This window comes from Podarcis erhardii (assembly GCF_964252035.2).
Source record: "Podarcis erhardii genome assembly, chromosome: 7".
NCBI classification, from domain to species: Eukaryota; Metazoa; Chordata; class Lepidosauria; order Squamata; family Lacertidae; genus Podarcis; species Podarcis erhardii.
The window spans coordinates 83223711-83249998 of NC_138511.1; the positions used below are offsets into that span (position 1 = coordinate 83223711).

Below are 26288 nucleotides of genomic sequence, written 5' to 3' on the forward strand. Positions count from 1 at the left end.
ATGAGCTGAGAACATGTACTGTATCCCCAGTGACTGAGCAGTAGGACACCTGCACTGAATGCAGAATGTCCCAGGTTCAGGGCACACAGATATCAGAAGAAGAAGAAGAAGAAGAAGAAGAAGAAGAAGAAGAAGAAGAAGAAGAAGAAGCAGCAGCAGCAGCAGCGGCCTTGTCATTGCTCCTGTCAGTCCACTAGCACTAATTCAGCGAGGAGTCTGCCCGCTGTGTCTCTGCACGATTCACTGTTCTGGCCTTGTTTCCTCCCAATCAGCTGCAGACTGGTGTGAGTCCCCGTGCTCTGCTTCCAAGCCAGAGCCATGATTGGAAAAGCAATTCACAGGGAAGCACAGGCGGGCGAGGGCGAGGCAATCTGATTTCCTCACCCTAAAAAAAAAAGAAAAAAAGAAAGCTTATCAGAGCAGGCCTCCCTTCCTCATTGGCGTGGGCAAAGGATGCCTCGTGTACGGTAAGAAGCACGGTCCCCACCCACGTGATGGGGAGAGCCCTCGTTTGCCCTTCCTCCTCCAGTTCACCTCCTTGGCAGAACTTTAGATGTTCAGGCAGAGAGCACTTGGCTCTGAAGGTGGCAGGTTAACCCCTTCGCCTCCGAGGTGGCTGCCTCTCCTCCCTCGGCCAGCAGGGGGCTCCGTTTCCCTAGCCGCCAGCGACCTCGCCTGCCCTTTGGACCAATTCTGGGGGAATCCCGTTCAGTTTCCCCCTCCCTTCCCCAACCGCGAATGACTCGTCATTTGCGCAGCCGTTCCGTGCAGCTCCGGAGCGCCGCTGCGTCCTGTGCGTCTTCCTGGAGAACCACCGGATCGCCCCGCATCCTCCTTTCCAGCTAACTTCGTGCTTCTTCCTGCCAACCCACGCGACGCGGTGCCTCTCCTGCTTCAGCCTGCAGGAAAAGGCCAGGTTGCCACCCAGTTTTTCCCCTGGCGAAGCGTCTTTTCTCTCTCCCTTCCACCCCACACCAAAGGAAGCGGCGCGCCTGCGAGATCTCCGCGTGGCAGGCTGATGTGAAAGGAAGAGGAGCAGCAGGGCTGCAGGTTGCCACCTTTTCTCCTTGCTCCTGCTCCTGTGCATTTAACAGCAGCCTGCAGCGCAGAGATCTGGCAGGCGAAGCTTTTCCTCGCGCGGAGAAAGACGCTCGATCTGGTAGATTCCTCCATGCCAGGCAAAAATCCAGCCCACGAACAGTGATAAAGATGGTGACAACCTCGCATCGGAGTTAAAAAGCCAATGCTCGTGTGAAGCGGTTTATTTGCTTTGTGGGGGGGGGGGGAATTATTATTTTAATCGAGGTACAACTTACAGGCAGGTAGAATTTTAACAGGTGCAGCGCGCCCTATTATCATTATATGCTGAGGAGAACGCTGTTAATCTGCCAGATTTTGGGGGGGGGGGCAGAACTTGAGTTAGTTATGCCCCCCTACGCCCAATAATAACATATTGTGGGGGCACAAGTAAGCCCTGCCCTGCATAATCGAACACATGACGTGGTGCACAGACCCCATTTGAATGGCAATGGCCATCAACGGGGGGGGGGGGGACGGGGTATTTTATTGCTGTATTGTATTTAATACTCGATTGGGAGCCGCCCAGAGTGGCTGGGGAAACTCAGCCAGGTGGGCGGGGTATAACTAAATAAATTATTATTAAAATTATTATTATTATTATTAGGGAAGCCGAAGATCCCATAGGCCCCAAGGAGTTGGCTCCTAAAAAGGTAAAGGGACCCCTGACCATTAGGCCCAGTCGTGACCGGCTGTGGGGTTGCAGTGCTCATCTCCTTTATTGGCCAGGGAGCCAGCGTTGAGCTTCCAGGTCATGTGGCCAGCATGACTAAGCCGCTTCTGGCGAACCAGAGCAGTGCACAGAAACACTGTTTACCTTCCGCCAGAGCGGTACCTATTTATCTACTTGCACTTTGACTTACTTTTGAACTGCTAGGTTGGCAGGAGCAGGGACCGAGCAACGGGAGCTCACCCAGTCAAGGGGATTCAAACCGCTAACCTTCTGATCAGCAAGTCCTAGGCTCTGTGGTTTAAACCACAGCGCCACCCGCGTCCCTATAGTTGGCTCCTATGTAACATAGTTACATATATAACTATATGTACATAGTTGTACATAAGTACATATATATGTAAGTATATGTACATAGTTGCCTTCTATGCAACACTTAATGCCAAAATGGGCTAATAAGCGATTTACAAAAATCTAAAAACCACAAGCATTAAAATGTGTGACTTCACGGCGGTGGGGAGACGCAAACAACGGCTACGAGCCACGAGCCCTGCCTGCATGACCGGAAGCAGGAACGTTTCTGAATACCCGTTGCTGGAGAGCGCAGGAGGGAGAAGGCTCTTGCGCCCGGGTCCCGCTTGCGGGCATATCACGGGCATCTGATTGGCCCTAGGATGCTGGACCAGATGGGGCACTGGCCTGATGGTCCATCAGGGTTCTTATGACTGCAGGACCAGTAATTCCAGAACCGAACCTATCCTTAAGTAAAAACCACTGAGCCGCGCAGCCTCATTCATCGCTGGGCGTCTTTCTCTCATTCCCCTGGCCTCTTCCCGAGGAAAGAGTTAAGCGCCCCGTCGCCTCCTAGCCCTGGCGAGGGGCGGTCGCACTCCTTGCCCTTCCCCTCTGGGGCGTTCCCGGCTGGGAGGGGAGAAGTCCGGGAAAAGGGCCGCAAAAGCGAAGCGCCTCCCCGCCCCCCGATCCCGCTCGCCTCTCTGCCTGGGGAGCTGGCAATGCGCCCTGGGCGCACCTGGCCTCTTTGGCAATGCGCCCTGGGCGCAGGGCGCGCAGGGCTCCCCTGGCCGTTGTGCGCCTGCCGGGGGAAGGAGTTTCGAGAGCGGGCAGGCGGCCAAGAAGAGGAGGAGCTGTAGGCGGAACTCCCCCGGGGAGGGGAGGCCGGTAAGAGGCGTCTGTGAAAGTCCCTAGTATTCAGCTGAGCCGACGGGGAAGTCCCGGCTTCCTCTACCGCCGAGGGTGGGCGAAGCAGCGGGTGTCACCGCCGCTCCTCGGGATTCACTCGTGGGCGCCCGCGGGGCACTGAGGGCACTGCCATCGCCACCCGGACCGTCGGGTTTGGGCGGCGGGGGAGCACTTCCAGCCAGGAAAAAGGAAAACAAGAGAAGAGAATTGGCAAGGGACGGAGCGCTGAGACCGGGCGCGGCTTGGCTGGTGACTCCTTTCCCCGGAATCCAGAAAGCGGACGAGGAAGGTGCGGGTGAGGTTGTGACCTTCCTGCACCCCCCCCCCTCGGCTCTCTCCCTGCTGCTCTCGGAAAGGACTGCCTGCCGGCTTCCTGAGCGTGACACCTCACCCACTGCCCACACCCTGTGAGCAAAGCGCTCAGGTGTGATCACCTGGCGCGTCGGTGGAGGTAGCCGGGCCATCCATTCTTCCGAGCCTATGGAAAGGGATTTGCAGCGTCCGTCGGAAGGCGCTTGGAAAGCGGCCGCCGTCGGAAACTGAGAGCCTCCCCCAAGCTGCCTTGGGTGAGCGGGTTCCCTGGGGGCTTTTGGTTTGCGAACATGAGCAGGTGATGGTGACTTTCCGACTGCCCACTCAGCAGCACCCGGGAAAGCTGACCAGGTGGACGCCTCCCGCTCCACCAGCCCTTGACCCAGCTCTGGAGCCGAAAGCGAACCCTGCCCGGGAGTCCCTGCCCGGCGACGGCAAGGAGGATTTGGCAAACATGGCCGGGGAGCTACCTGTGGACTTGAGCACCTGGCGGAAAGGGGACAGCCAAGGCAGATGCGTCGCCCCCGACAGAGAGCTTTCTTTGGACGCCTCCGGGAGGCAGTTGCCTACTTCCCGGGAGCCCGAGGAAGCCCCGAGTGCCGCCTGCCAGCCCGGCCCCATCCTTCCAGGAATGCGGAGCACGGCTTCCCCCCAGGCGGGGCTGGAAGGGGAGAAGAAGGCCAAGACGTGCTTGCCCTTGCGGAAACGCCCGTATGTCGTGCCGGGGGCAGATGGGGACGCCCAGGGGCCGCTGGCTGGCAAAGTCCCCAAGACGGAGAGCAGCGAGCTGTGGGGCTCCCCCTTCAATGGCTACCATTCTCCATATATCTCTGTCAGCTACCCAAGATTCCCAGCTGCCTATTACTCAGGTAAAGAGAGGGCACCCTCTCTGGAATGCTCTATCCCTGCTCAATCTCCTTCCACCAGCAGCTGATTTTTCTACCTCTCCATCCTTAGGGGTTTTTTGCAGCCAACTTCCTTCCCAATGACTTGGCACGCATCCGCTTGCCTTTCCGAGAGTGGCTCACCTGCGGCGCTCTAGATCTTGATGGACCACACACCCCATCATCTCCGGATTGTGTTGGCCAGGACTGGTGGGAGATGGAGCCCCACAACGTTTGAGGGCCACAGGTGACCCACTCCTAGTTTGCATCTCCCTTTTGCGATCCAGGGGCCCCACTTGGTAATTGAGGTGAAGGAAGGGCTTTGGACTCGCCCAAAACTTTTTTGTTTTTTGTTTAAAAAAAACCCTTTCCCAGCTGTAGGGGTCAAGAAGAGGAAGGCCTGCAGCAAGGGGGAAATGAATCTGTGAGGCAGGTGTGGCAGCCAGACGGATGGGAAGTCTGCGAAACTGGTGAAATGGAGATGTTGGTGCCCGCCTTGGTCCCGAGAACATAATCTCTGAATCGGGAAGTCCCCTTGTGTGCATCGCACCTCAGCCCTGAAAATGCCTAGGTGGCTATACCAAGCTACTCCTGGCCTGCAGTGAAGAATATTTTTATTTTATCTGGTCCTGTAGCACCAAGGTTGCAGGTTCAATCACTGTATGGAACAGCTGTATATTCCTGCTTTGCAAGGGGTTGGACTAAGTCAGGGTTTCCCAAACTTGGGTCCTCAGCTGTTTTTGGACTATAGTTCCCATCATCCCTGGCCACTGTTCCTGCTAGCTATGAATGATGGGAGTTGTAGTCCAAAAAACAGCTAGAGACCCAAGTTTGGGACTACATGGTCTTCAGGGTTTCTTCCAGCTCTAAAATTCTATGATTCTATTCTTATTAATTCTATTTCTGCCCTTCCTCCCAAAGGAGCCCAGGGCAGCAGATATAAAATCATTAAAAGATATAAAATCATTAAAACATCTTGATTCAGTACAGGTGCAGACTGGGAAAGATCTCTTGTCAAAAGAGCCTACCTTACCAGGTTGTTGTAGGCGTTGGCGAGCTGGAGCGCTCTGCAGAACGCATGTGCTGTAGAAACGCCTGAAGTATTTTTTATTTTTATTCCTTACGAGTTGTTTGCCATTGAACCAGCTAGTGGCTTGGAGACGACGAAGCTTCTGAGCACAACAGAAGTCTTTGTCAGGTGTGAGGCCAGCACAGGCGCAAAGTAAACTGAAGCCCTCTCCTCAAGTGGGGAATCCGGACTTCACGGCAAGTTTGGTCAGAATTGTGGCGTTGGGAGAAGCACATCTGTGGCAGCGCTAGATGCTCAGGCTTTTCTTCTGCCTGTGGTGCTACTGTGGCCCAAACCGTGAGGTGCCCCAGAGTGTCTCCATCTAAGGAGCATCTATGAAGCTCACCTTCTCCCTTTGAAACCACTCCCTTCCTTGCTGCCCACTAGGTGTGGAAACTCTGCATTTCGCCTCAGGCGGCAAATAAGCAAAGAGCGTCCTGAGTTGCAGCGCAAATGCGGCCAGACCGAAACCAAGCACATCTCACTGGATGCAGTCCACACCCGCACAATACATTTAAAGCACTCTTTCAGCACCATTAACAAACTACAGCTCCCATAATTTTGGGGGAGAAGCAGTACAAAGTGGTATAAATAGTGCTTTAACTGTATGGTGCATACTGGACCCTTTAATTGCCGTTTTCTGCTGCCGTTCCACCCAGTTTGACCAGAATGAGGAAATCTGAGCTTCTTAGCAGAAGAACCAAGGGGTTTTTTGGGAGGGAGACAGTTTCCTCCTCTCTCTCTATTTTTAAAACAAATCAACAGGATCACCCCTGTCTTCGGTTGTTGTGAGGTCTAAAATGCATCTGCGTATACAAACAGTGATAACAAAGAACCCTTTAAAATGTGCTGCCTTTGAAGGCAATAAAATGCAGCCTTGGAGCTTTGTTGTCACTCTTGCAGCCCTATGCGCCCATTCTCTCTGCCACCACTACTGAGGCTCAAAACGGCATTCCTTGCTCCTGAAGAGGCTGGCGACTGGCAGAGCTCAAGGAAAGCCTTACAGTGAACTTATCAATGAGGGGACTAGGAGTCCCGGATGCCTGGGTTCTTTTAGGGTCGGCTTTGCATCTCATTCCAACCCCTTCTTTCTCTTTTTCCCCACCTCCCCATTTCAGGTTTGGCCGGCCCCTTCCTCAGCCCCGAGATGTCGCCACTTTTGCATCCCGTGACCCCCCACCCGGTGCTGAGGGTCCCCACCCCTTACTCTTTCCTCTGCCCCGTGGAGGCCCAGTTGGCCCTAGACGTTGCCACAGCGACCAAGCAAGATGAGGACGGAGACACGTAAGGAGAGGGAGAAGCTGGGTGCTCAAGGGGGGAGAACTGGAAGTGCAGGAGAAGAAGGGAAGGATTGGGGCCTGGCAGGAAATGGGGGGGGGGAATGGGGAGCTTCAATTTTGAGGGTTGATTCTGAGAAGGCATGTGTGCAATACCTGAGAATTTATAATTAAACAGCAGCTAGCAAAAGGCAGCTTGCACATGCTCAGAGGACTTCCTTGTTTCTGATTTTCCCATCCCAGTACTGAAGTCTGAGTCATGGGTGGAAGTTGAATCTCGCCTCTAGATTCAATTTCCATGGTGGGGCTGAATAATTTGAGGCATCATTTGAGGAGACTGGAGAGGGCAACTGCCAACACCTCATATTTCACCCCACACGCAAATGGTTGCTTTGTGGTATCTCTATCTTTACGCTGGTGACCAGCCGTTTGCAGATTCTGGTTGTGGGGAGAGGAACTAAGCAGTTTCCCCTGCAAATGCCATGACCCACCCCAGTGTGTTTGCAAAACACATAGTTCTAGCCTCAGTGACTATTGGCGTAATCTGTGAAATGGGCCTGTGCGCTAGCCAAGCCAACAGCACACAGCCCCTTTGTTTAAAAAAAGGAAACAAGCAGCCATTGGTTATTCTGTACAGATCTTTCTATAAAAAGGAGCATAACTGCAGAAAACACATTTAAAAACACAATTTTTTTTAGGGGAGGGAAAGGGAAGGTAATTTGACTTGGAAGGTATCCAAGAGTTGAGCCTTCTGGAATGTTTCTGCTGTAGATTTGAACCTGGGTCTCCCAGGATGAAGAAATCCACCCTTTGCATAATCAACACGCACCAGCCTTCCAGATGTTTCGAGCCACAACTCCCGCCAGCCCCTGATGTGCGGAATTGTGTTGCCGCATCATGTCAGGGTGGCCGTTTGCTTAGGCAAATTGGGGGGGGGCGGAGGGGAGAGCCCTGATTAGACACATTCCTGGTGGGTGCAGCCTGCCGGCGGCTGTCCGCCACCACAGTAGCTAGGTTGAGCCTCCATATCCAAAAACAGTCTACCCCACCTCTAGGGCCAAACAGCAGGAGTCTGCCTCTTTCCACCCTGTTTGGTTGGAAGGATCACGGACTTAGCCTAAGATGTACAGGTAACGCTCTTTCCTTCTGGTTTGGGTTTGGACATTTGAAGAGGAAGGCTTCTCCGCCTTTTTCTCCTCCTCTCACTCAGCAGCTTTGTTTAACCGGAGCCAAGTGCAGCTGCCAAAGGGGAATCCCCTACCCAAGCTACACCCCTCTGTCTTACACACACCCTGACTTCCTCCCCATCTGCTGACGCTTTCCCTGCTGTGTAATTGTTGGCAGTCCTGTCCCTTTTCCTGGAATATGGCGAAGGGGAGAAGTGACCCCTGCCCCGCTCTCCTCCTTAAGCTGCCCCACATCCTTCTGAGCTGCAGAGCCCTGAACCGGGGGGGGGGGGTGTGTTCATCTCCTCCTTCCTCTCCGTTAGCGAGACAGGAAGTGGAGGTCAGGGCTCGGCTTACTGGAAGCCGGTGCCCTGGGAGCCCTTCCCGCTGCCTGTGGGCTTGGCCCCAGACGATAAGGCGGTTTCGTTTCATCGCAAGCGGGGAGAGAGGCAGCTTCTGCGAAGTCAGGTGAAGCCCGGGGTGCTATGCAGATAGGTAGCAGGGGGGCATTGAGACTTTGAACAACCGAGAGTGAGAGCTTTGGCCAGGAGTGAAATAGGGAGGGGGCTGCAAGCAGGGAGACCCCCTTAATCCCACTCATGCCCCTTTATAGAGGGTTCAGACCAGGGCCTTGCAGAGCCAGACAGAGGCCCGGGCCAGGTAGATAATGTGCCCCCCTTTTTTTTTTACCCTGGGGATAACTGAAGTCTTATAAATAAGTAAGTATATAAATAAATTCCGCTAAAGTTATGCTGACAAATCATTTTATTTCAAGGCATGAACCATTTCTGCATTTAAAGACAAAATGGAAAATATAGATACAGTGGTACCTCGGGTTACATACACTTCAGGTTACAGACGCTTCAGGTTACAGACTCCGCTAATCCAGAAATAGTACCTTGGGTTAAGAACTTTGCTTAAGGATGAGAACAGAAATCGTGCAGTGGCAGAAGCTGGAGGCTCCATTAGCTAAAGTGGTGCTTCAGGTTAAGAACAGTTTCAGGTTAAGAACGGACCTCCAGAACGAATTAAGTACATAACCAGAGGTACCACGGTATACAAAGTGCTTTTTAAAAATACATAGGGAAAAGGATTATTTTAAGTAGAGTGGTACCTCAGGTTAAGTACTTAATTCGTTCCGGAGGTCCGTTCTTAACCTGAAACTGTTCTTAACCTGAAGCACCACTTTAGCTAATGGGGCCTCCTGCTGCTGTCATGCCACCGGAGCACAATTTCTGTTCTCTTCCTGAAGCAAAGTTCTTAACCCGAGGTACTATTTCTGGGTTAGCGGAGTCTGTAACCTAAAATATATGTAACCCGAGGTACCACTGTATGTGTTGGTTGCGCTATTAAGAGGCAATATTAAAAACAGCTTAAAACGGCGCCCAATCACAGAGATAAGGTGCGTCCTAAAAACGTACATTTCATGCCATGGATGATTTAGCTAAGATTTCTGCAACTCGCGGGTTGGACTGGATGACCCTTGGGGTCCCTTCCAAGTGTCAAAAGCCCAGGTATAGGGTTTCTTGTATAGTGAAGGTGCTTCTGGGTGCAGGGAGCTCCATAGCTTGGAAGCTGCTGTTCCAATCCACCCCACCTTAAGTCCCCGATCAACTTTTCTCATGTGTCAATGTCCCTCAACCTCAGCCAAAGTGGTGCCTCCAGGTGGCTGATGGGAGTTGTAGTCTGGAAGGCACCAGATTAGCAAAGCTTTGCAGACCAGGAGGGGAGGGATCTCTGGTCTAATGGATTCATAGCTCATTTCTCTGTTCCGTTCCAGGCCTCTCCACATCGCTGTGGTTCAGGGGAATCTTCTGGCTGCTCGGCGCCTGATTGCTCTTTTCCACCAGGGGAGGCAAAGCCTGGACACCTTCAACAACCTGCGGCAGGTAAGTGTGAGCCGTGGGGTAGGGGCGTGCTGTCGGTCCATCATCCAGAGAGAGGCAGTGTGGTGTAGGGGTTAGAGTGTTGGACCCAGACCCAGGAGACCAGGGTTCGAATCCCCACTCAGCTATGGAGCTGGTTGGGTGACCTTGGGCGTCACTCGCCCTCGGCCTGACCCACCTCGCAGGGTTGTTGTTATAGGGTAAAATAGGGAGCGGAACTCTGCATGCTGTTTGGAGGAAAGCAAGGCGAACAGAAATGCGAAAATTAAATAAATCCCACTGTGGCCACCAAGAATCTTAGCATAGAGGATGTGAAGGCAATCCTACCTTGTTGTTTGTCCACAGCACCTGATATTTTGAGGTACAGTGGTACTTCGGGTTACATACGCTTCAGGTTACATACGCTTCAGGTTACAGACTCCGCTAACCCAGAAATATTACCTCGGGTTAAGAACTTTGCTTCAGGATGAGAACAGAAATCGTGCGGTGGCAGCAGGAGGCCCAATTAGCTAAAGTGGTGCTTCAGGTTAAGAACAGTTTCAGGTTAAGAACAGACCTCCAGAACGAATTAAGTACGTAACCAGAGGTACCACTATACACTGCTCCTGGACATGGGGTCTTTGCTTTAGCAGCACGTTTGTGAAGACTTGGAGGGCTTCTCCATCCGAGCGCTCACAGCTTGGGGGAGCGATTTCCTCTCTCTTAGGCCACAGGGAGAAAGTTTCCATCTGGGTTTTCATTCTTCGCACCAATGTGGGCGGCCGAATGTTATTGTGGGTCTCAGGCTGATTTCACACAGCTGGAAAAGTGGGGAGAGGAATCATAGCAACCTGCCGTATACCAAGACCACATTCACCCCAGACATTGAAAGCACTGTGATACCACTTTAAACAGTCATGGCTTCTCCCAAAGAACTCTGGGAATTGTAGTTTTAGCGAATGGAATCAGGTATCTCCTAACAACTCTCAGCACCCATAGCAAACTACAGCTCCCACAATTTTTTTTCCTGGGGTGGGGGCTGTTTAAAGTTGTATCATAGTGCCAGGGCTGACCCAAAACAGTTTGGCACCTGAGGCAGAGCCCAAAATGGCACCTCTCTCCCTGCCAGGGAAGAAGGGGTGAGGGAAGATCTACATCAGGAGCAAGGGGGGGAGAGAAAGATGGACATCAGGGCTCTGCCACCCAGGTGGATCTTGCCACCTGAGGCAGTCGCCTCCACTTGCCTCTTGGGTGGGCCGGCCCTACGTTAAATAGTGCATTAACCTTTCCTCTTGGGTGGGCCGGCCCTGGCTAAAGTTCTACATCAGGATCTGCTGTCCCAGTGGGCTCTGCCGCCTGAGGCGGTTGCCTCACCTTGTCTCTTGGGTGGGCCGGCCCCGCACGGTGCTTTAAATGCACAGTGCAAACTGGGGCCGAGTCCGTCTAGCTCAGTTTTGCCTGTGCATTGACTGGCAAAGCCGTGGCTCTCCAGGGTTTCAGTTCTCAGCCCTACCCAGAGACGCCGGGGAATGAACCGCGAGACCTTCTGCATGCAAAGCAGAGGCTCTGAACCACGGAGCCACAGCCCTTCCCCCTCCAGGAAGTTTTAGAGCGTGATCAGGTCTTGTGCATCAAGGGAGGGAGAGAGAACAGGTTCCCCCACTCTTCAGGGCTTCCAGTAAAGCTGGGGTATTCTGGATCCAGATCTTTAGAGGCCCTAAGCAGTTAAAAGATTTTGGTGCCCCCATATACAAGTTGCAAGGTTCTAATTTGGTTGTATTCCCAAGATGAGTGTATTTTTATTTTTTACCAGTCACCAAAACACAAACAGTGAAACCCCCCTGGCGGCTGATACATTGGCTATACAATATTCAATAATATACATATTATATATATTACATATATGTTATATGTTATATAATATAACATATATGTTATATTATATTACATATAATATACAATAATAACATATTCAAATCAACCATATGTACACTTCTATATACACTCCTTCCACAAGTGTTATTTAACTTTTAACATTTTAATTGCCCCATATTGTTCAATCCTACTCAAATAATTCTATATCTTCTCAAACCAATCCTCCTCTTTCTCAATGACCTTAAACCCTTTCATTCTATGTATCTTCACAGTTAAATATTCTAAAATTATAATATTCAGTTTTTTCCTCCATTGGTTCACCCCTAACTCTTCTGCATTTTCCCAATTACTCGCTATGACCTGTCTGGCTGCAATTACCATCAATTTTACCCATTTGCATTCCTCTTTTGTTTTTAACTCAGTACTACTCAGGGTAATAAGAACTATTAATTTAGTTATTTCCACGTTCCTTCCCACAATTCCCAATCTGTTTCCCGATCTGTTTCCAATCTATACCAATCTGTTTCCAAAATTCCTTAAAATGAATGTATATCATCAACCTCTAGCTGGGATAGCTCTGTCAGTAGAGCAGGAAACTCTCAGTCTCAGGATTGTGGGTTCAAGCCCCCACATTGGGCAAAAGATTCCTGCATTTCAGGGGGTTGGGCTAGATGACCGTCGGGGTCCCTTCCAACTCTATGATTCTATTATTACTATTTTGTTGTTGTATGTATGTGCGCATGTATATAGGTATGTAATTTTTTTCACTTATTGTGGGAGCCATTTTTTGGTGGGACCTGGTTCAGACGCACCCCGGTAAATCCAGCAAATGGAAAATTTATGTGCCAACCCCATTGATGCCCTAAGGGCGTCCTTATTTTGCTGAATGGTTCATCCAGCCCTGGGTGAAGAGAGAGCGAAAGAGGAAATTGGGTTGGGGGGGGCAGCGGAGAGACGAAGAAAGTGGTTGTTTTCCTACTACAGGATCCATTTCCTTTGGCTGCTAACATATAACCTTTCCTCAAGAACACGACCCTCAAGAGAAAGAAGACCCACACAGATAGCACAGGGATTTGGGTGGAAACCTTGCTCAGAGGAGACCAGGAATCGACTGAGGTTTACTGGGCTTTCGATCCATTCTTCTGCCAAGGCAGGGGGTTCCTGGATGCCCGTGCCCCCCCCCCCCGTGGAAAGTTGGCAGCTTTTAAAATTGATTATTAACGTGACCACAGACTCGCAGGTCCATCTTGTGCAGCTGTAGTGCCCTGCCAGAGTGAGAGAGCGAAGAGAAACGACTTCAAAATGTCAGAAGTGGTCATTAGGTCCTGTATTGTAGGTTGGGATTTTGAGTCTGAAAAGGCGAAGGGTCATATCCAGGGTTAATTCTACTCAAGAGTTGACGCATTGGAGATATAACAGACGTGGCTCACTCGGGTGCATTAATTGCAATGGGTCTATTCTTGAGGCTACATCTGCACTATATTTCTGATGCCCTGTTATACCGCTTTGCAGCCACGGCTTCCCCCGCAAGGAATCATGGGAAACGTAGTTGCCAGGAGGCCCCCTATTCCCCTCACAGAATGGTTTAGCAATCAATCCCTCCTCCCAGGGAACTCTGGGAATTGTAGTTCTGCGAAGGGGGTCTCCTGACAAAGCTCAGCACCCATTTAAAAAACACACCAGCTGCCAGGATGCTTCGGGGGAAGAAACCCTGACTGTTTAAAGTTCTACCCTATTGCGTTATTGTGCAAATAGAGCCTGAGCAGAACCCACTTGGTTTGGGACCAAGTAGTAGGGTTTCGAACTCTGGTTTCCAGGATATCCGAGCTTCCTAATGGTTGGTGCATTTCCCTGAAAGTTTGCGCAATCCTATCTTCCCCTGGGATCCGTCGCCATGGAGAAGCCTTGGGCGTGTTCACCTCAGAGCGGAGGTGGAGAGATGGCGGCAGATCAGGACCGGCTGAGAGATCAATAAAAAGCTCTTGGGTCTGTTTTGTGGCTCATGAGCTCATGCAGTCATTGGCCTGATGTGCTGAGCCGCCATATTGTTGGGACACCACCCACCTCAGTAACTTAAATTGGACAGGCCTGTCTCCAGTGTGGTTTTGGAAGGACTCAGGACTCTTGGTCCTTTCCCAGGATGCCTCAGGGCCAGGCTGGGATTTCGCGGTCTCCATGGCAACCGAGGGACCGACTCGCATGGTCTTCGGCCCAATGCACCCCTCTCGATTTAGTCTTTGCTCCCAGTAGAGAGTGGGGTCTGGCTATGTTAGTGGGGTGTCTTAAACCTGTTGCCACAGTCCAGTGTTTCTCAGACTCAGGTCTCCCGGTGTTGTTGGACTACAACGCTCATCATGTGGCCCAGGATGATGGGAGTTGTAGTCCATCAACGCTCTGGCGGGTTTTCCCCGAAGATGTTGCTGGCGATCCTTTTGCATCCCTGGCCTCACTGTTGTGTGATGAAATGAGGATAAATCTTGATTTTATCAAGTCTGAATTATTGCAACGCACTGAATGTGTGTGGAGGCTCCAGACACAGAATTCAGTTTATTAAAAACTGAGGGTTTTATGTGTTTTTTTAAACCCACGTTTCTAGCCTTTAAGGCTGAGAAGAAAGGCTTGAACGTTGATGGACAATTCTTGTCTGAATTAAGGGGCGAGGCTTGAGCTGGCTTTCAAGCTTAATTTCCGTAATTCACACAGATCTCAGTATTCAGCATTCTTTGCTACATATTTTTTTTTTAAAAAAAAAACATTACAGTGGTACCTCGGTTTTCAAATGTCTGCATTGCCCAACATTTCGGTTTTCAAACGCCAAAAACCCGGAAGTAGATGCTTCCGTTTCCGAACGCGCCTCGGAAGTCGAACGGCTTCCGCTGTGTGTATCTGTTGTTTTTCACAATTTTCTTTATAGAATTGGCAGACCACCCTTTGTGCCTCAGTTTTTGAAAATTTCAGAAGTCAAACGGTCTTCTGGAATGGATTACGTTCAAAAATCGAGGTACCACTGCACTTGGAAAGCACAAAACGCAACAGAAGTAGCATGGGAGCTTGCTGGAGCAGGGAGAAGTAAACTCTTGAGAGGTTGGAGCATGAGTAGGCAAACTAAGGCCCAGGGGCCAGATCCGGCCCAATCGCCTTCTAAATGTGGCCCACGGACGGTCTGGGAATCAGCGTGTTTTTACATGAGTAGAATGTGTCCTTTTATTTAAAATGCATCTCTGGGTTATTTGTGGGGCATAGGAATTTGTTCATTTTCCCCCCCCCCAAAAAAAAATATAGCCCGGCCCCTCCACAAGGTCTGAGGGACAGTGGACCGGCCCCTTGCTGACCCCTGGGTTGGAGTCTCCTAATCCTTGGACCAGGCGGGTTGCATCAGGCTTCCTCGGTCAGCTCTTCCACAAAGCGGAGCAGAGATTGTAGTTTTGCGGCGGCACCGAGTGCGCCTGGAAGGAGACCAGCCTGGCAAAAGCCAAGGAGACAAGGCCCCAAACCCTGCAGTCCTTGAGGAGTCGTGAGCTTCGAAGGCTTAATTCCCAGCAGACTCTTGTGCCCTCCCCTCTACTCGCCCAAGGGACTTTCCCTAGCCCTCGCTGGTGGCAAACCCCAGGCAACTTCCTCAACCGTGTGGCTCCAGAAAGACACAAAGACTCTGCACTCAGCAGCACTGAGTCACAACACCAGGAACAACAGGCGGATGTTGCAGGGGGTGGGTAAAGGCTTTAGAGGGGGTCGGGGTTATATATATATATATATATATATATATATATATATATATATATATATAAAATTATTATTATTTCTAGCATGCAATTTAGGGTCAAGCCATCCTGCAGATAAAAAGCAGTCTCTGAAAGCATGCTTTCTCCTCGCTCCGTTTCTGTCCTTTATTTTTTGTGCACAGCCAACTTTCGGATTTGAGGCAGGCAAGATTTTTAAACTAGATTTCTGTGGCAGCCGTAAATCTAAAAAGGCCTTGCGCAACAGAAAGGATGGCTCGTGGGTGTTTTGTCTTGTTCACGCCCATCCGCAATCCTCAGACCGCAGGAAAGAGAGTTCCCACTGGCAGCCAAGGAGATGCCTTACTAAATGAAGGCTGCCTCCTGGGTAGATCCATCTTGCATCCTTCCAGCATAGATAGGTTCCGGGCCAGATTCAAAGTGCTGTTTTTAAGCCTTACGTGGCTCAGGACGCCAGTCCTGCAAAGACTGCCTCTCTGCTTATGAACTGACTCAAAGCCTCAGCTGAAGCTCTTCTCTGTGTTCCTCCTCCAGAGGAGGCCAACACCAGAACGGGGCCTTTTCGGTGGTGTCCCCCCTCTTGTGGAATGCTTAGCGAGGCTCACCTGGCACCATCATTGCTAACCTTAGGGCGCCAGGCAAAAACATTTATTTGGCTTTTAATGAGCTGCGGCTTCCTTCAGTGGGTGGGGTGTTCTGTGTTTTAAAAAGATGAATGATATTTTTTGCTGGTTTTAATGTCTGTGTTGTTTATTTATTTATTTATTGTGGGGTTTTTTTACTTGCGTGTTGTTGTTTTTTAATAAAAAAAGCAAACCATGTTTAATAAAGAATAATGTTCCTTGTCCCTGCTTGAAATCCCTACCACCCAAGCAGTGAGAGTCCAGAAATTTTGCCTTCCGAAAAGGAAGACTTGCAGCGAAAAGCCCTCTACGGAGATGTCCTGATCTAAAAAGGACTCTCAAAAATGGAAAGTTGAACCTTCTCGCTGCTTTTGATGGCAAGGTTGGAGGAGACCCCCTTTCTGGTCTTCTTCACTGCACTGTTCCACTAACTGGAATTTGGTTTTGCTGCCCCCCAACCGCTGCTGTGGTGTGACCCAAATGTTGGCATTATCCTAGTCCTCAAGTTTCTGCCTGTCTGTATTACAGCTTCCTAGTTACCTAGGGGCAGCGTAACTATTTTGGTGGCAAACCTATACCTCCCGTTTTGCAGGGAAAAAAATCCCTTCCAATGTCACAAATACTCAGGATTCCTCACAGCCCATCCACACTTTAATTCCCCCCATGATTCCAAGTCACAGTAGGAGAGTGGGGTGGTTTTTTGTTGTCTTGCTACTTTCCCTGGGAAAACCCCCTCTTTACTGCTGGATCGGAAAAAAATGTCAATTGGATTTTACATGATCGGGAAACAGCTCCACCCTCTTGGAGCACGTATAAATGTCCCGTGTTTAGATATTTTTTTTCCAGCTAGTAGCAGACATTGCAAACTTGCTTTCTACCCAGCGATCCTGGACCCATCTGTTCCTAGTATTGCCTCATCGTCAGTTTCTCTACTGTAACATCTGGCTTTCCGGGGTCTTGGGGGTGGATGGAAGCTAGTACAGGCTTGTTCCTGGAAATCCTTTTAACTGGAAATGAAAATTCAATCAACCATGAGTGACACTCACTTTTGGCTTCTACGGTTTTGGTTTCTTTTTAGTTTCGCTGGGGCAGAGCTAGCTTCCTCTTGTCCAAATGCTTCCTGGTACATTTTTAATATCAAGATCATAGAACTGAAGTGCTAGAAGGGACTCCAAGGGTCATCTAGTCCAACCCCGCTGCAATGCAGGAATCTCAGCTGTCAAGTATCCATGACAGGTGGCCATCTAACCTCTGTTTAAATACCTCCAAGGAAGGAGAGTCCACAACCTCACGAGAGAATCCGTTCCACTGTCCAATTGCTCTTAAGTTCTTCCTATTTTTGAGTCGGAATCTCCTTTCTTGTAACCTGAACCCATTACCCCCAAGTCCTACCCTCCAGAGCTGGAGAAAACAAGCTTGTTCCCTCTTCTTATGTGACAGCCCTTGAGATATTTGAAGGTCTCCCACCCTCTCCCTAGGTATCAAGGCAGATGATGCCATTTTACAAAAGCCAGTGGGGCTGGGAGCAGAACAAAAAAAGTACTCTCCAAAAATAAAACCAGGTTATGTATGCGACGTCAGCAGCAAGGGTTATAGTGGCAAAACACTGGAAAGATAAAAATACACCCATTAAAAATGAACGGGTAGTCAAATTATGCGAATACTTGGAGCTTGCGAAGCTGACAGATGCAATAAGAGATAAACCTAAAAAGATGGTGAAAAAAGAATGGGAATGTTTAAATAATTATCTAGGGGGATAAGGATTCATCAAGAAAGACCTGGTTATGTTTAGAATGATACCGCATAGGGAAATGTTCCCTAATACCAAGATGGAATGCAGATAGAGAGAATTGATAAGAATAATGATCTGTTGTGACCTTGACAGAAGCGTACAATAGATGAGCCTTCTTGTGTTTTGGCTCATCTTCCTCTTTTATCTCTTTCTTTTCCCGCCCTTTTTTTTTCTTTTTTCGTTTTTTACTTTCCTCCTCCTCCTTTCTTCTTTCTTTTTTCTTTCCCATAATTGCTTATGTTCTATGCCACGTACTTTGATATTTTTTGTAGTTTTTTTAGCTTTTTTTATCATTATTATTATTAAGCAATTTGCTTTTATAATTTTGATTGCCTATATTTATCTGTATTTTTTTTAAAAAAAAATACTCTCCAGTTGTGCCAAATCAAGCCATCCGATGGCCTTCAGCCTCGTCCCATACGGACCCACCTCTACCACAAAAGTCCGGCCAAAAGACTTCCAAACCAAATGCCTTCCACAGTGCTATGTGAAACTGTGGAACTCTCTCCCACAGTAAAGCTACTGAAAACCAGTTGCTGGAAGCCACAGGAAGGGGAGAAGTTGCTCTTGTGCTGGGATCTTTGATTGCGGGCTTCCTGCAGGCAGCTGGTTGGAAAACTTGGGAAACAGGACTAGATGGGCCTTTGGCCCAGTCTAGCAGGCTTTTAAAAGATGCTTGGGCTCTGGCTTTGGAGGGTCTCCGAAGAAAAGAGCTTTCCTGTTTACAGACTCTCTGTCTGGAAGCCTTTCCGAGGAAAACAACTGCACCCTACGCAAGTCAGATTGCGGTGAGGGTTCGAGAGAATGGTGCAATGCCGCCAAAATAGGGGGGGGGGTGTTTGTGTTTGTGTTTGTGCGGAGTTCAGGGGAAAGCGGGCTGCAGATTGCCCTCCCAGCCTTGCTGTCATTTCCTTATCTGTTTCTCATAAACCCTTCTTTTGCACCAGCCCTGTCCCTTTCTGAGAAGCGCCCAATTGCGTCAGCGCAAGCAGGTGCTGGGGGCTGTGGTTTCTTCTGTGGGAACCAGCTGGGTTTCCTCTGGTTAGCTGGCTGCGTAGGAGATGCTGAGTTTGAACCCTGCCACTTCTTCGGTTTCTCTTCTGTGACATCGCCAGCTACAAACAGCTCTGGTGCGGGGAAGTGGGGGGGGGGGGACCTACGTTCAACTTTCCCTGCAGTTGTTCTTCTGTTACCCAGAAATGACCTGCAACAACACAGCACGATTCCTGTGCACAGACAGCAGCACACACACACACACACACACACACAGTGAGATAAATTGGGAGATAATAAATTATTATTTATTGAACTTACTAGTCGTTCTCCCTCTTACAGAAGTAACCCAGAAGCAATTTACAACAAGTCATTCCACTTTTTCATTGAGTTTGTGCTGGAAGCGAAGCCTTGTTGTTGTTGTTTAGTCGTGTCCGACTCTTCGTGACCCCCTGGACCAGAGCACGCCAGGCACTCCTGTCTTCCACTGCCTCCCGCAGTTTGGTCAGACTCATGCTGGTAGCTTCGAGAACACTGTCCAACCATCTCATCCTCTGCCGTCCCCTTCTCCTTGTGCCCTCCATCTTTCCCAACATCAGGGTCTTTTCCAGGGAGTCTTCTCTTCTCATGAGGTAGCCAAAGTATTGGAGCCTCAGCTTCAGGATCTGTCCTTCCAGTGAGCACTCAGGGCTGATTGCCTTCAGAATGGATAGGATTGATCTTCTTGCAGTCCATGGGACTCTCAAGAGTCTCCTCCAGCACCATAATTCAAAAGCATCAATTATTCGGCGATCAGCCTTCTTTATGGTCCAGCTCTCGCTTCCAAACATCACTACTGGGAAAACCATAGCTTAAGCTATACGGACCTTTGTTGGCAAGGTGATGTCTCTGCTTTTTAAGATGCTGTCTATGTTTGTCATTGCTTTTCTCCCAAGAAGCAGGAGTCTTTTAATTTCATGACTGCTGCTAAGTGAAGCCTTAGTCTGATCCTAAATGTTACTAAGAAGCGAATCCGTTAGCATTCAGCGGAGCTTATTCTCTGTTTAGAGGTCTGTTTTGGATTTAATGTGTGACCGTGGTTTCCTGCTATCTCTCCTAGTTGTGGAGACCCCCAAGCTCCTTCTCACCCCCTTCCCCCTCTCTCCTCCTTGTTTACATGCCAGAAAAAAAGAGACAAGGTGTTTCTACATCCAGAATCAACTCCCCATGGTGCCCAAACTCCAAAACTGTGGGGTGTTGTTGTTGTTTTTGCTATGGTTTCAGAGTAAGCCAGGTTCTGAAACTGCAAATCGATCCTAACGAGAGTTTAATCAAGCCAAGGTTTCCGGAACATCACAGGAAACTGTCATTAGTTTACAGTTGGAATCAGAAGCTTCCACTCTCATCTTCTCCCGGGACACTTGGCAGGTATGACATTTTATATTGATCCTCAATGGTAGCAGGAGCTGGACCTTCCTGTTGAGTTTTCCATTAATTACCATTTGGGAGGACCCATAAAGAATGTAAACTGTGAATGACCATAATCTACCTGAGAGGTGGGGAATGAGCAATTGGGACCTCTGTTGCATGCACTGTTTGTCACACAGGGAACTTTTCCAAGCTGGTTTCCAAAAACATGGTTATACTTTTGCTTTGGCATCATAGCAGCTTTTCTTGTTACTTTGTTTTTTATATATATATAATTTTTTTAATTGGTTTTACATAATTTTACACATTTTATCTTTAACCCACTTCAAACATTCAAACAAAAGGTTCTTTCAAACTCTCAGACCTCCCTCCCTCCATGGATTCCATATTTAAAATAAAGTATTCTGCATCTTTTACCCTTACCCATCCATTATATATCCATAGCTACCACAATTGATTCCACATTACAAGTGTCGTTATATCCCTGCCAATGACTTTAACTGTTTACAATGGTCTTTTTAATATATTGAAAATTTTACTCCAATCTTTTAGGAATACTTGATCTTCCTGGTTTCTGATCTTTCCCGTCAGTTACGCCATCAGTTTAGTCTGCCATTCTTCTTCTCTGTCCTTCCATCTCTGAGCTAGAAGCATTCTCACAGCTGTTGTCACAGACATAAAAAAGCTTTTCCTGTTACTCTAAATCCTATTGTCAATGCTTGCATGACACATATCTAAAGCAGCAAACATGTACACAATGCTTTGAGCTGCTTCTACGGAAGAGACGCCAACATCCATTTTGATTCATCATGGCTGCTTCAAAGCATGCCTAAAACATACCGCAGCTGCTGGCTTTGACGGATACGAAGGCCTCGGAGGGCCCAGATTAAGAACTTTAGTTATAGTAAAGGTAAAGGGATCCCTGACCATTAGGTCCAGTCGTGGCCGACTCTGGGGTTGTGGCACTCATCTCGCTTTATTGGCCAAGGAGCCAGCGTACAGCTTCCAGGTCATGTGGCCAGCATGACAAAGCCGCTTCTGGCAAACCAGAGCACCACACGGAAACGCCATTTACCTTCCCGCCGGAGTGGTACCTATTTATCTACTTGCACTTTAATGTGCTTTCGAACTGCTAGGTTGACAGGAGCAGGGACCGAGCAACGGGAACTCACCCCGTCGTGGGGATTCGAACCGCCGACCTTCTGATTGGCAAGTCCTAGGCTCTGTGGTTTGTAGTAGACCTCTATAAATACATAACCAGCAGCCATCCGCATTCACAAAGAGGTTGTTTTTTTTTTGTCCCCTACAAACTCCAGACCCCCTTACACTTGGCTGTCATCACAGCCCAGCCAACTCTGGTGAAGTTGCTGTTGTCTCACGGAGCGTCGCCCATGGTGTTGGATCGCAACGGGCAGACCGCCCTCCACCTTGCCTGCGAACATGACAGCGTCCATTGCCTGCAGGAGTTGCTGGATGGGAGCCCTGCCCCTCTGGATCTGGAGGCGCGAAACTTTGAAGGTGAGCGTGGATGAGGAACCGGGGTTGAGGGTGGGGAAATGGGTTGGTGTGTTGATCAGGACCCAAGGATATAACTCCCACCCCACCCTGACCCGCTGCCCTAATGAAATTCAGAGCTTTGATTAACTTCCATACATCGTCACACCACCCATGGGCTGGAGCTTCTCAGTTTGAGCACAATGGATGTGTTATTTGAACCCTGGGCAGCTGAATTTTACTAGTTCTGGGGGTCCCCGCTACCTATAGATTACTGTGTTCCTGGTAGACCATATGGAAAATGGTGGTCTTGGAGATCAAAGCCAACATCTTCAACTTGGCATGGCAGCTGATTTTGTCATCTACATAGTATAAATATGAATGGATGAATGAATGAACAAAACATGTCTCTCCTGTTTCAGTCTCTATAGCCACAGCAGACACTGAAACTTTCCTTGACTTTACCCCCAACTCTGCACGTTTATGTTTGGCAGGGTGCGAACAAAGGGCTTTGCACCTTTATACAATATGCATGTGTGCTTGGGCCCAGGGTCTTTTGCCTCACCATCCCCACTACTGACTCCCTGTTGCTACTCAGCTTTAAAAAAAAAAAGTGTCTCCGGATTCATTGAAAAACATCTGGCAACCATAGTATAAGATTGCAACATAGGATCCTTCGTATTATTATTATTATTATTATTATTATTATTATTACTACCACCATACACTTTTATATACTGCTTTCAGTCACAAGGAGACCTTAAACATATAGCGGTCACAGTCATCTAAATGTAAATCCTGAAATACCATTTTAAACCACAGCGATAAAATTATTATTACTACTGGGTTTTCTACATCATTTTGTTTTGTTTCCACATTTTCTATTCATTATATGGAGTAACTATCCTGCCTCCATGAGACAGATAATCCTCAGATGTACATTTCCTTCCTTCTTCAGTTGTCTCATTTCTTTCTCTCTTGTTTTTTGACCAGGTTTTACACCTCTCCATGTGGCTGTTGGAACCCAGAATCGTGACATTATTCTGACTCTGCTAGAACATGGGGCAGATGTTGATGCTGTGGTAAGTAAGCGCGGGAGCTGCACTGAACTTTCTCAGAAGACGTCGTTCTGAGGAAAACTGAAAACAGGTTTCCTTTTTCTCACTCCACTTAGAAGAGGAAGGCCATTTCGTGGAATTTTCTCTGAATGTTCTCCAATGTTTGTGGTGGCTGCCATTTCCCTCCCACAATGCCCTGCAACAAAGCTAGGCCTGGGGCATTATGGAGGATGCAAAATAGGGCCCAGGCTATGAACAAACACACACACAGGCCACATTCAAACCATCCGTGTAAAGCACTATGGTACCACTTTAAATGACCATGGCTTTCCCCCCAAAGAATCCTGGGAGCTGTAGTTTGTTAAGGGTGCTGAGAGTTGTTAGAAAGCCCATATTCCCCTCCCAGAGCTACAATTCCCAGAGCGGTTTAGCGCTCCATCTCTCTTGCCAGGGAACTCTGGGAACTGAGACTCTCTGAGGGGAGCAGGGGAGCCCTCCCAACAACTCTCAGCACCCTTAAGGAACTACAACTCCCAGGATTCTTAGGGGGAAGCCATGCCTGTGTAAAAAGGCATCATAATGCTTTACATGGTTTGACTGTGGCCACACACACAGTCTCAGAAGAAGAAAGAAGGAATTTGTCCTCGCCTCATGACTAATGATGAGCCCTACTCCCAAGAAACTGTTGGGGGATTTCCCTTCCTCTGAGAAATTCAGTGAAATCCACCTTCCTCCTTCCAGGAAAAAAAACCCCACCCAGTAGTTGCCCACAAATGGGGTGAAGAATTTTGAGAGGACGCCTTGTTGATAGCTCTAACATAGCAGGGTTCGAGAGAACTCAGTCCAGGAGCTGGATAACTCAGTTGGTTAGAGCGTGGTGCTAATAATGCCAAGGTGGTGAGTTCGATCCCTGTATGGGAAAGCTGCAAATTCCTGCATTGCAGGCGGTTAAACAAGATGATCCTCAGGGTCCCTTCCAGCTCCAAGCAAAGCTCGCTGCCTGTGTAAAACTGTAAATTTCATCAAATGTGCATCTGTTTCCATAGCTTGTTTATTTGCTGATACAGTGGTACCTCGGATTACAAACACTTCGGATTACAGACTCAGCTAACCATAGCTGTCATCATTTCCCGTTTTTTAAGGGAAATTCCCTTATTCCAAATAGGATTCCTCACAAGAAAAGGGAAAAGTTGACAGCCATGTCACTAACCCGGAATTAGTACCTCGGGTTAAGAACTTTACCTCAGGATGAGAACAGAAATCACGCGGCAGCAGGAGGCCCCATTACCTAAAGTGGTACCTCAGGTTAAGAATGGTTTCAGGTTAAGAACGGACCTCTGGAATGAATTAAGTTCGTAACCAGAGGTACCACTGTACAGTGTTTTACAAGAGGGCAGGTCCCTGTCCCGAGGAGCTTACAATATAAGATTCAGCACAATGGTGCTGGGAGAATGGATTGTAAGCAAAGGGGAGCCATGTGCGTGGGTAGGAGGTCTACGGTGTTGTGCTGAAAACTCCACAGAAGAAATTATTTTGAGGAAGGATTCTGGAGGAAGCGGAGACAAAATGGGCATCACAGCGTTCCTGGGCAAACGAGGCAGGGCGGGTGGAGTTGCTTGAGGGCGTAAGAGCTGTTTAGACAGCCGCAGGTGTGGAGAGTTACTTGCTCCTGCAAGTCAGAGGGAGAGGCTGCGCTCGGTCATCACGGCCCATTTGCTAGACAAGCCTCTGAACGGTGCCTTGTCATGGCTGTGAGATTTCAACATCAAACTTCCAAATCTCATTGGTTGCAGCCTCAGGAGATGACTTGCATGTGAAAACGACCCAACACAGATTAATCACTGCAAGCAAGTTGTTTCCCCCCCCCACACACACTTTATTTCCTTAGTGTAAGAAGAGCCTGTCTGTTGGAACAAGCCAAAGGCCTGTCTAGTCCCACAGCCTGTTCTCACAGTGGCCAGCCAAATAATAATAATTTTAGGGACGCGGGTGACGCTGTGGTCTAAACCACTGAGCCTCTTGGGCTTGCTGATCAGAAGGTCAGCGGTTCGAATCCCCACGACAGGGTGAGCTCCCGTTGCTCTGTTCCAGCTCCTGCCAACCTAGCAGTTCGAAAGCACATCAAAGTGCAAGTAGATAAACAGGTACCGCTGCGGCGGGAAGGTAAACGGCGTTTCCATGTGCTCAGGTTTACGCCATGGTGTTCCATTGCACCAGAAGAGCGATTTAGTTATGCTGGCCACATCACCTGTACAGACACCGGCTCCCTCAGCCTGAAAAGTGAGATGAGCGCCGCAACCCCATAGTCGCCTTTGAATGGACTTAACTGTCCAGGGGTCCTTTACCTTACCTTAATGATAATTTTATTATTTATACCAGGCATGTCCAAAGTCCGTTTTGGGGGTCTAATTCGGCCCGCTGGTCTGTTTAATCCGGCCCCTGTGGCAGTTTATTTCCTGGGGTAAAATCCCCCCAAAAGCTCAGCTTAAAAAGCAGCTCAACAACCTGGGGGTAAAATCTTAAAAAAAGCTCAACAACTAAAAAAAAAAACCAACTTTGGTTGGTCCTCACGCATATTCACTTCATCAGATCTAGCCGTCTTTGAAAAAAGTTTGGGCACCCCTGATTTATACCCTGCCCATCTGGCTGAGAAAACCCAGCCAATCTAGGCAGCTTCCAACACATATAAAAACATAATAAAAAGTCAGCTATTAAAAACTTCCCTAAACAGGGCTGCCTTCAGATGTCTTCTAAAAGTCAGATAGTTGTTTATGTGCTTGACATCTGATGGGAGGACATTTCACAGGGTGGGTGCCGCTGCCAAGAAGGCCCTCTGCCTGGTTCCCTGTAACCTCACTTCTTTCTGTGAGGGAACTACCAGAAGGCCCTCGGCTCTGGACCTCAGTGTCTGGGCTGAACAATGGGGGTGGAGATGCTCCTTCAGGTATACTGGACCGAGACCGTTCCTAGCCTTTATCCTTCCTGAATTTGTCCGGTCCTCTTTTAAAGCCATCCAAGTTGGTGGCCATCACTGTCTCTAGTGGGAGGCAGTTCCACAGTTCGACTATGCCCTGCATGAAGAAGATCATGCTTAATCATCCACTTGGATCATGTCGGTTACCATTTTTGAACCTTTATTTATTTCTTTAAAAGCACTTCTAAACCACTCAGTATTTTTTTAAATCTCTCTAAGTGGCGTGCGACTGAAAAAAAAATGCTTGTCTGCTTTTAATTCGTCAAAGCAGAAGTACAGTGCAAAACCAGCGAGGCAGTAGTCTAAAAGCAAATTCAAAACAGGAATTTGGAGAATTCAGATGAATCAAAGTGTTTATGTCCTCTGGTGTTGACTCATGTGCAATACTTTGCCATCGGCGGAGTCAGGCAGGGGGTGCTGTGATAAGGTCACCCGCACACTCATCGAATGGTCATCAAATGTCAGGCGATGTACAAACTGATTGAAACAGATGGAAAGCAGCCTTTCCCACTCCCCAAAGCTTCCCTTATTTGTTGTACCACCCAAACTACTAAGTGCTGTGCAAGATATTTAAAAATTGCAACAGATGCTCCCTGCAGACTTGCAAACCTGAACAAGCACGCACACAAAAGTAATATAAACTACAGTCAGATGTACCTTAAGGGCTGGAGACTGAGCCATCCTTCTTAAACGGAAGCCTCTGGATTTCTTATTCTCAGTTTATAGCTGTGCAGTAACATGCAGGTAAAGGTAAAGGGACCCCTGACCATTAGGTCCAGTCGTGACCGACTCTGGGGTTGAGACACTCATCT

The 26288-nt window shown here is 48.7% G+C and overlaps 2 protein-coding genes across 2 annotated transcripts in view; one reads left to right on the top strand and one right to left on the bottom strand.

Moving 5' to 3' along the window:
• The window catches only part of LOC309345987 (cell adhesion molecule CEACAM20-like), a 188980-nt gene that overhangs the window by 99470 nt on the left and 63222 nt on the right, over positions 1 to 26288 (bottom strand). The window lies entirely within an intron of this gene.
• BCL3 (BCL3 transcription coactivator) overlaps positions 2696 to 26288 on the top strand; it is a 32875-nt gene continuing 9282 nt past the window's right edge. Inside the window, exons 1-5 of the mRNA XM_081869003.1 lie at positions 2696 to 4128; positions 6331 to 6496; positions 9436 to 9544; positions 21267 to 21468; positions 22438 to 22526. Coding sequence (XP_081725129.1) covers positions 3561 to 4128; positions 6331 to 6496; positions 9436 to 9544; positions 21267 to 21468; positions 22438 to 22526 — 1134 coding nt within the window. The 5' untranslated portion in view covers positions 2696 to 3560. The remainder of the gene's footprint in view (positions 4129 to 6330; positions 6497 to 9435; positions 9545 to 21266; positions 21469 to 22437; positions 22527 to 26288) is intronic.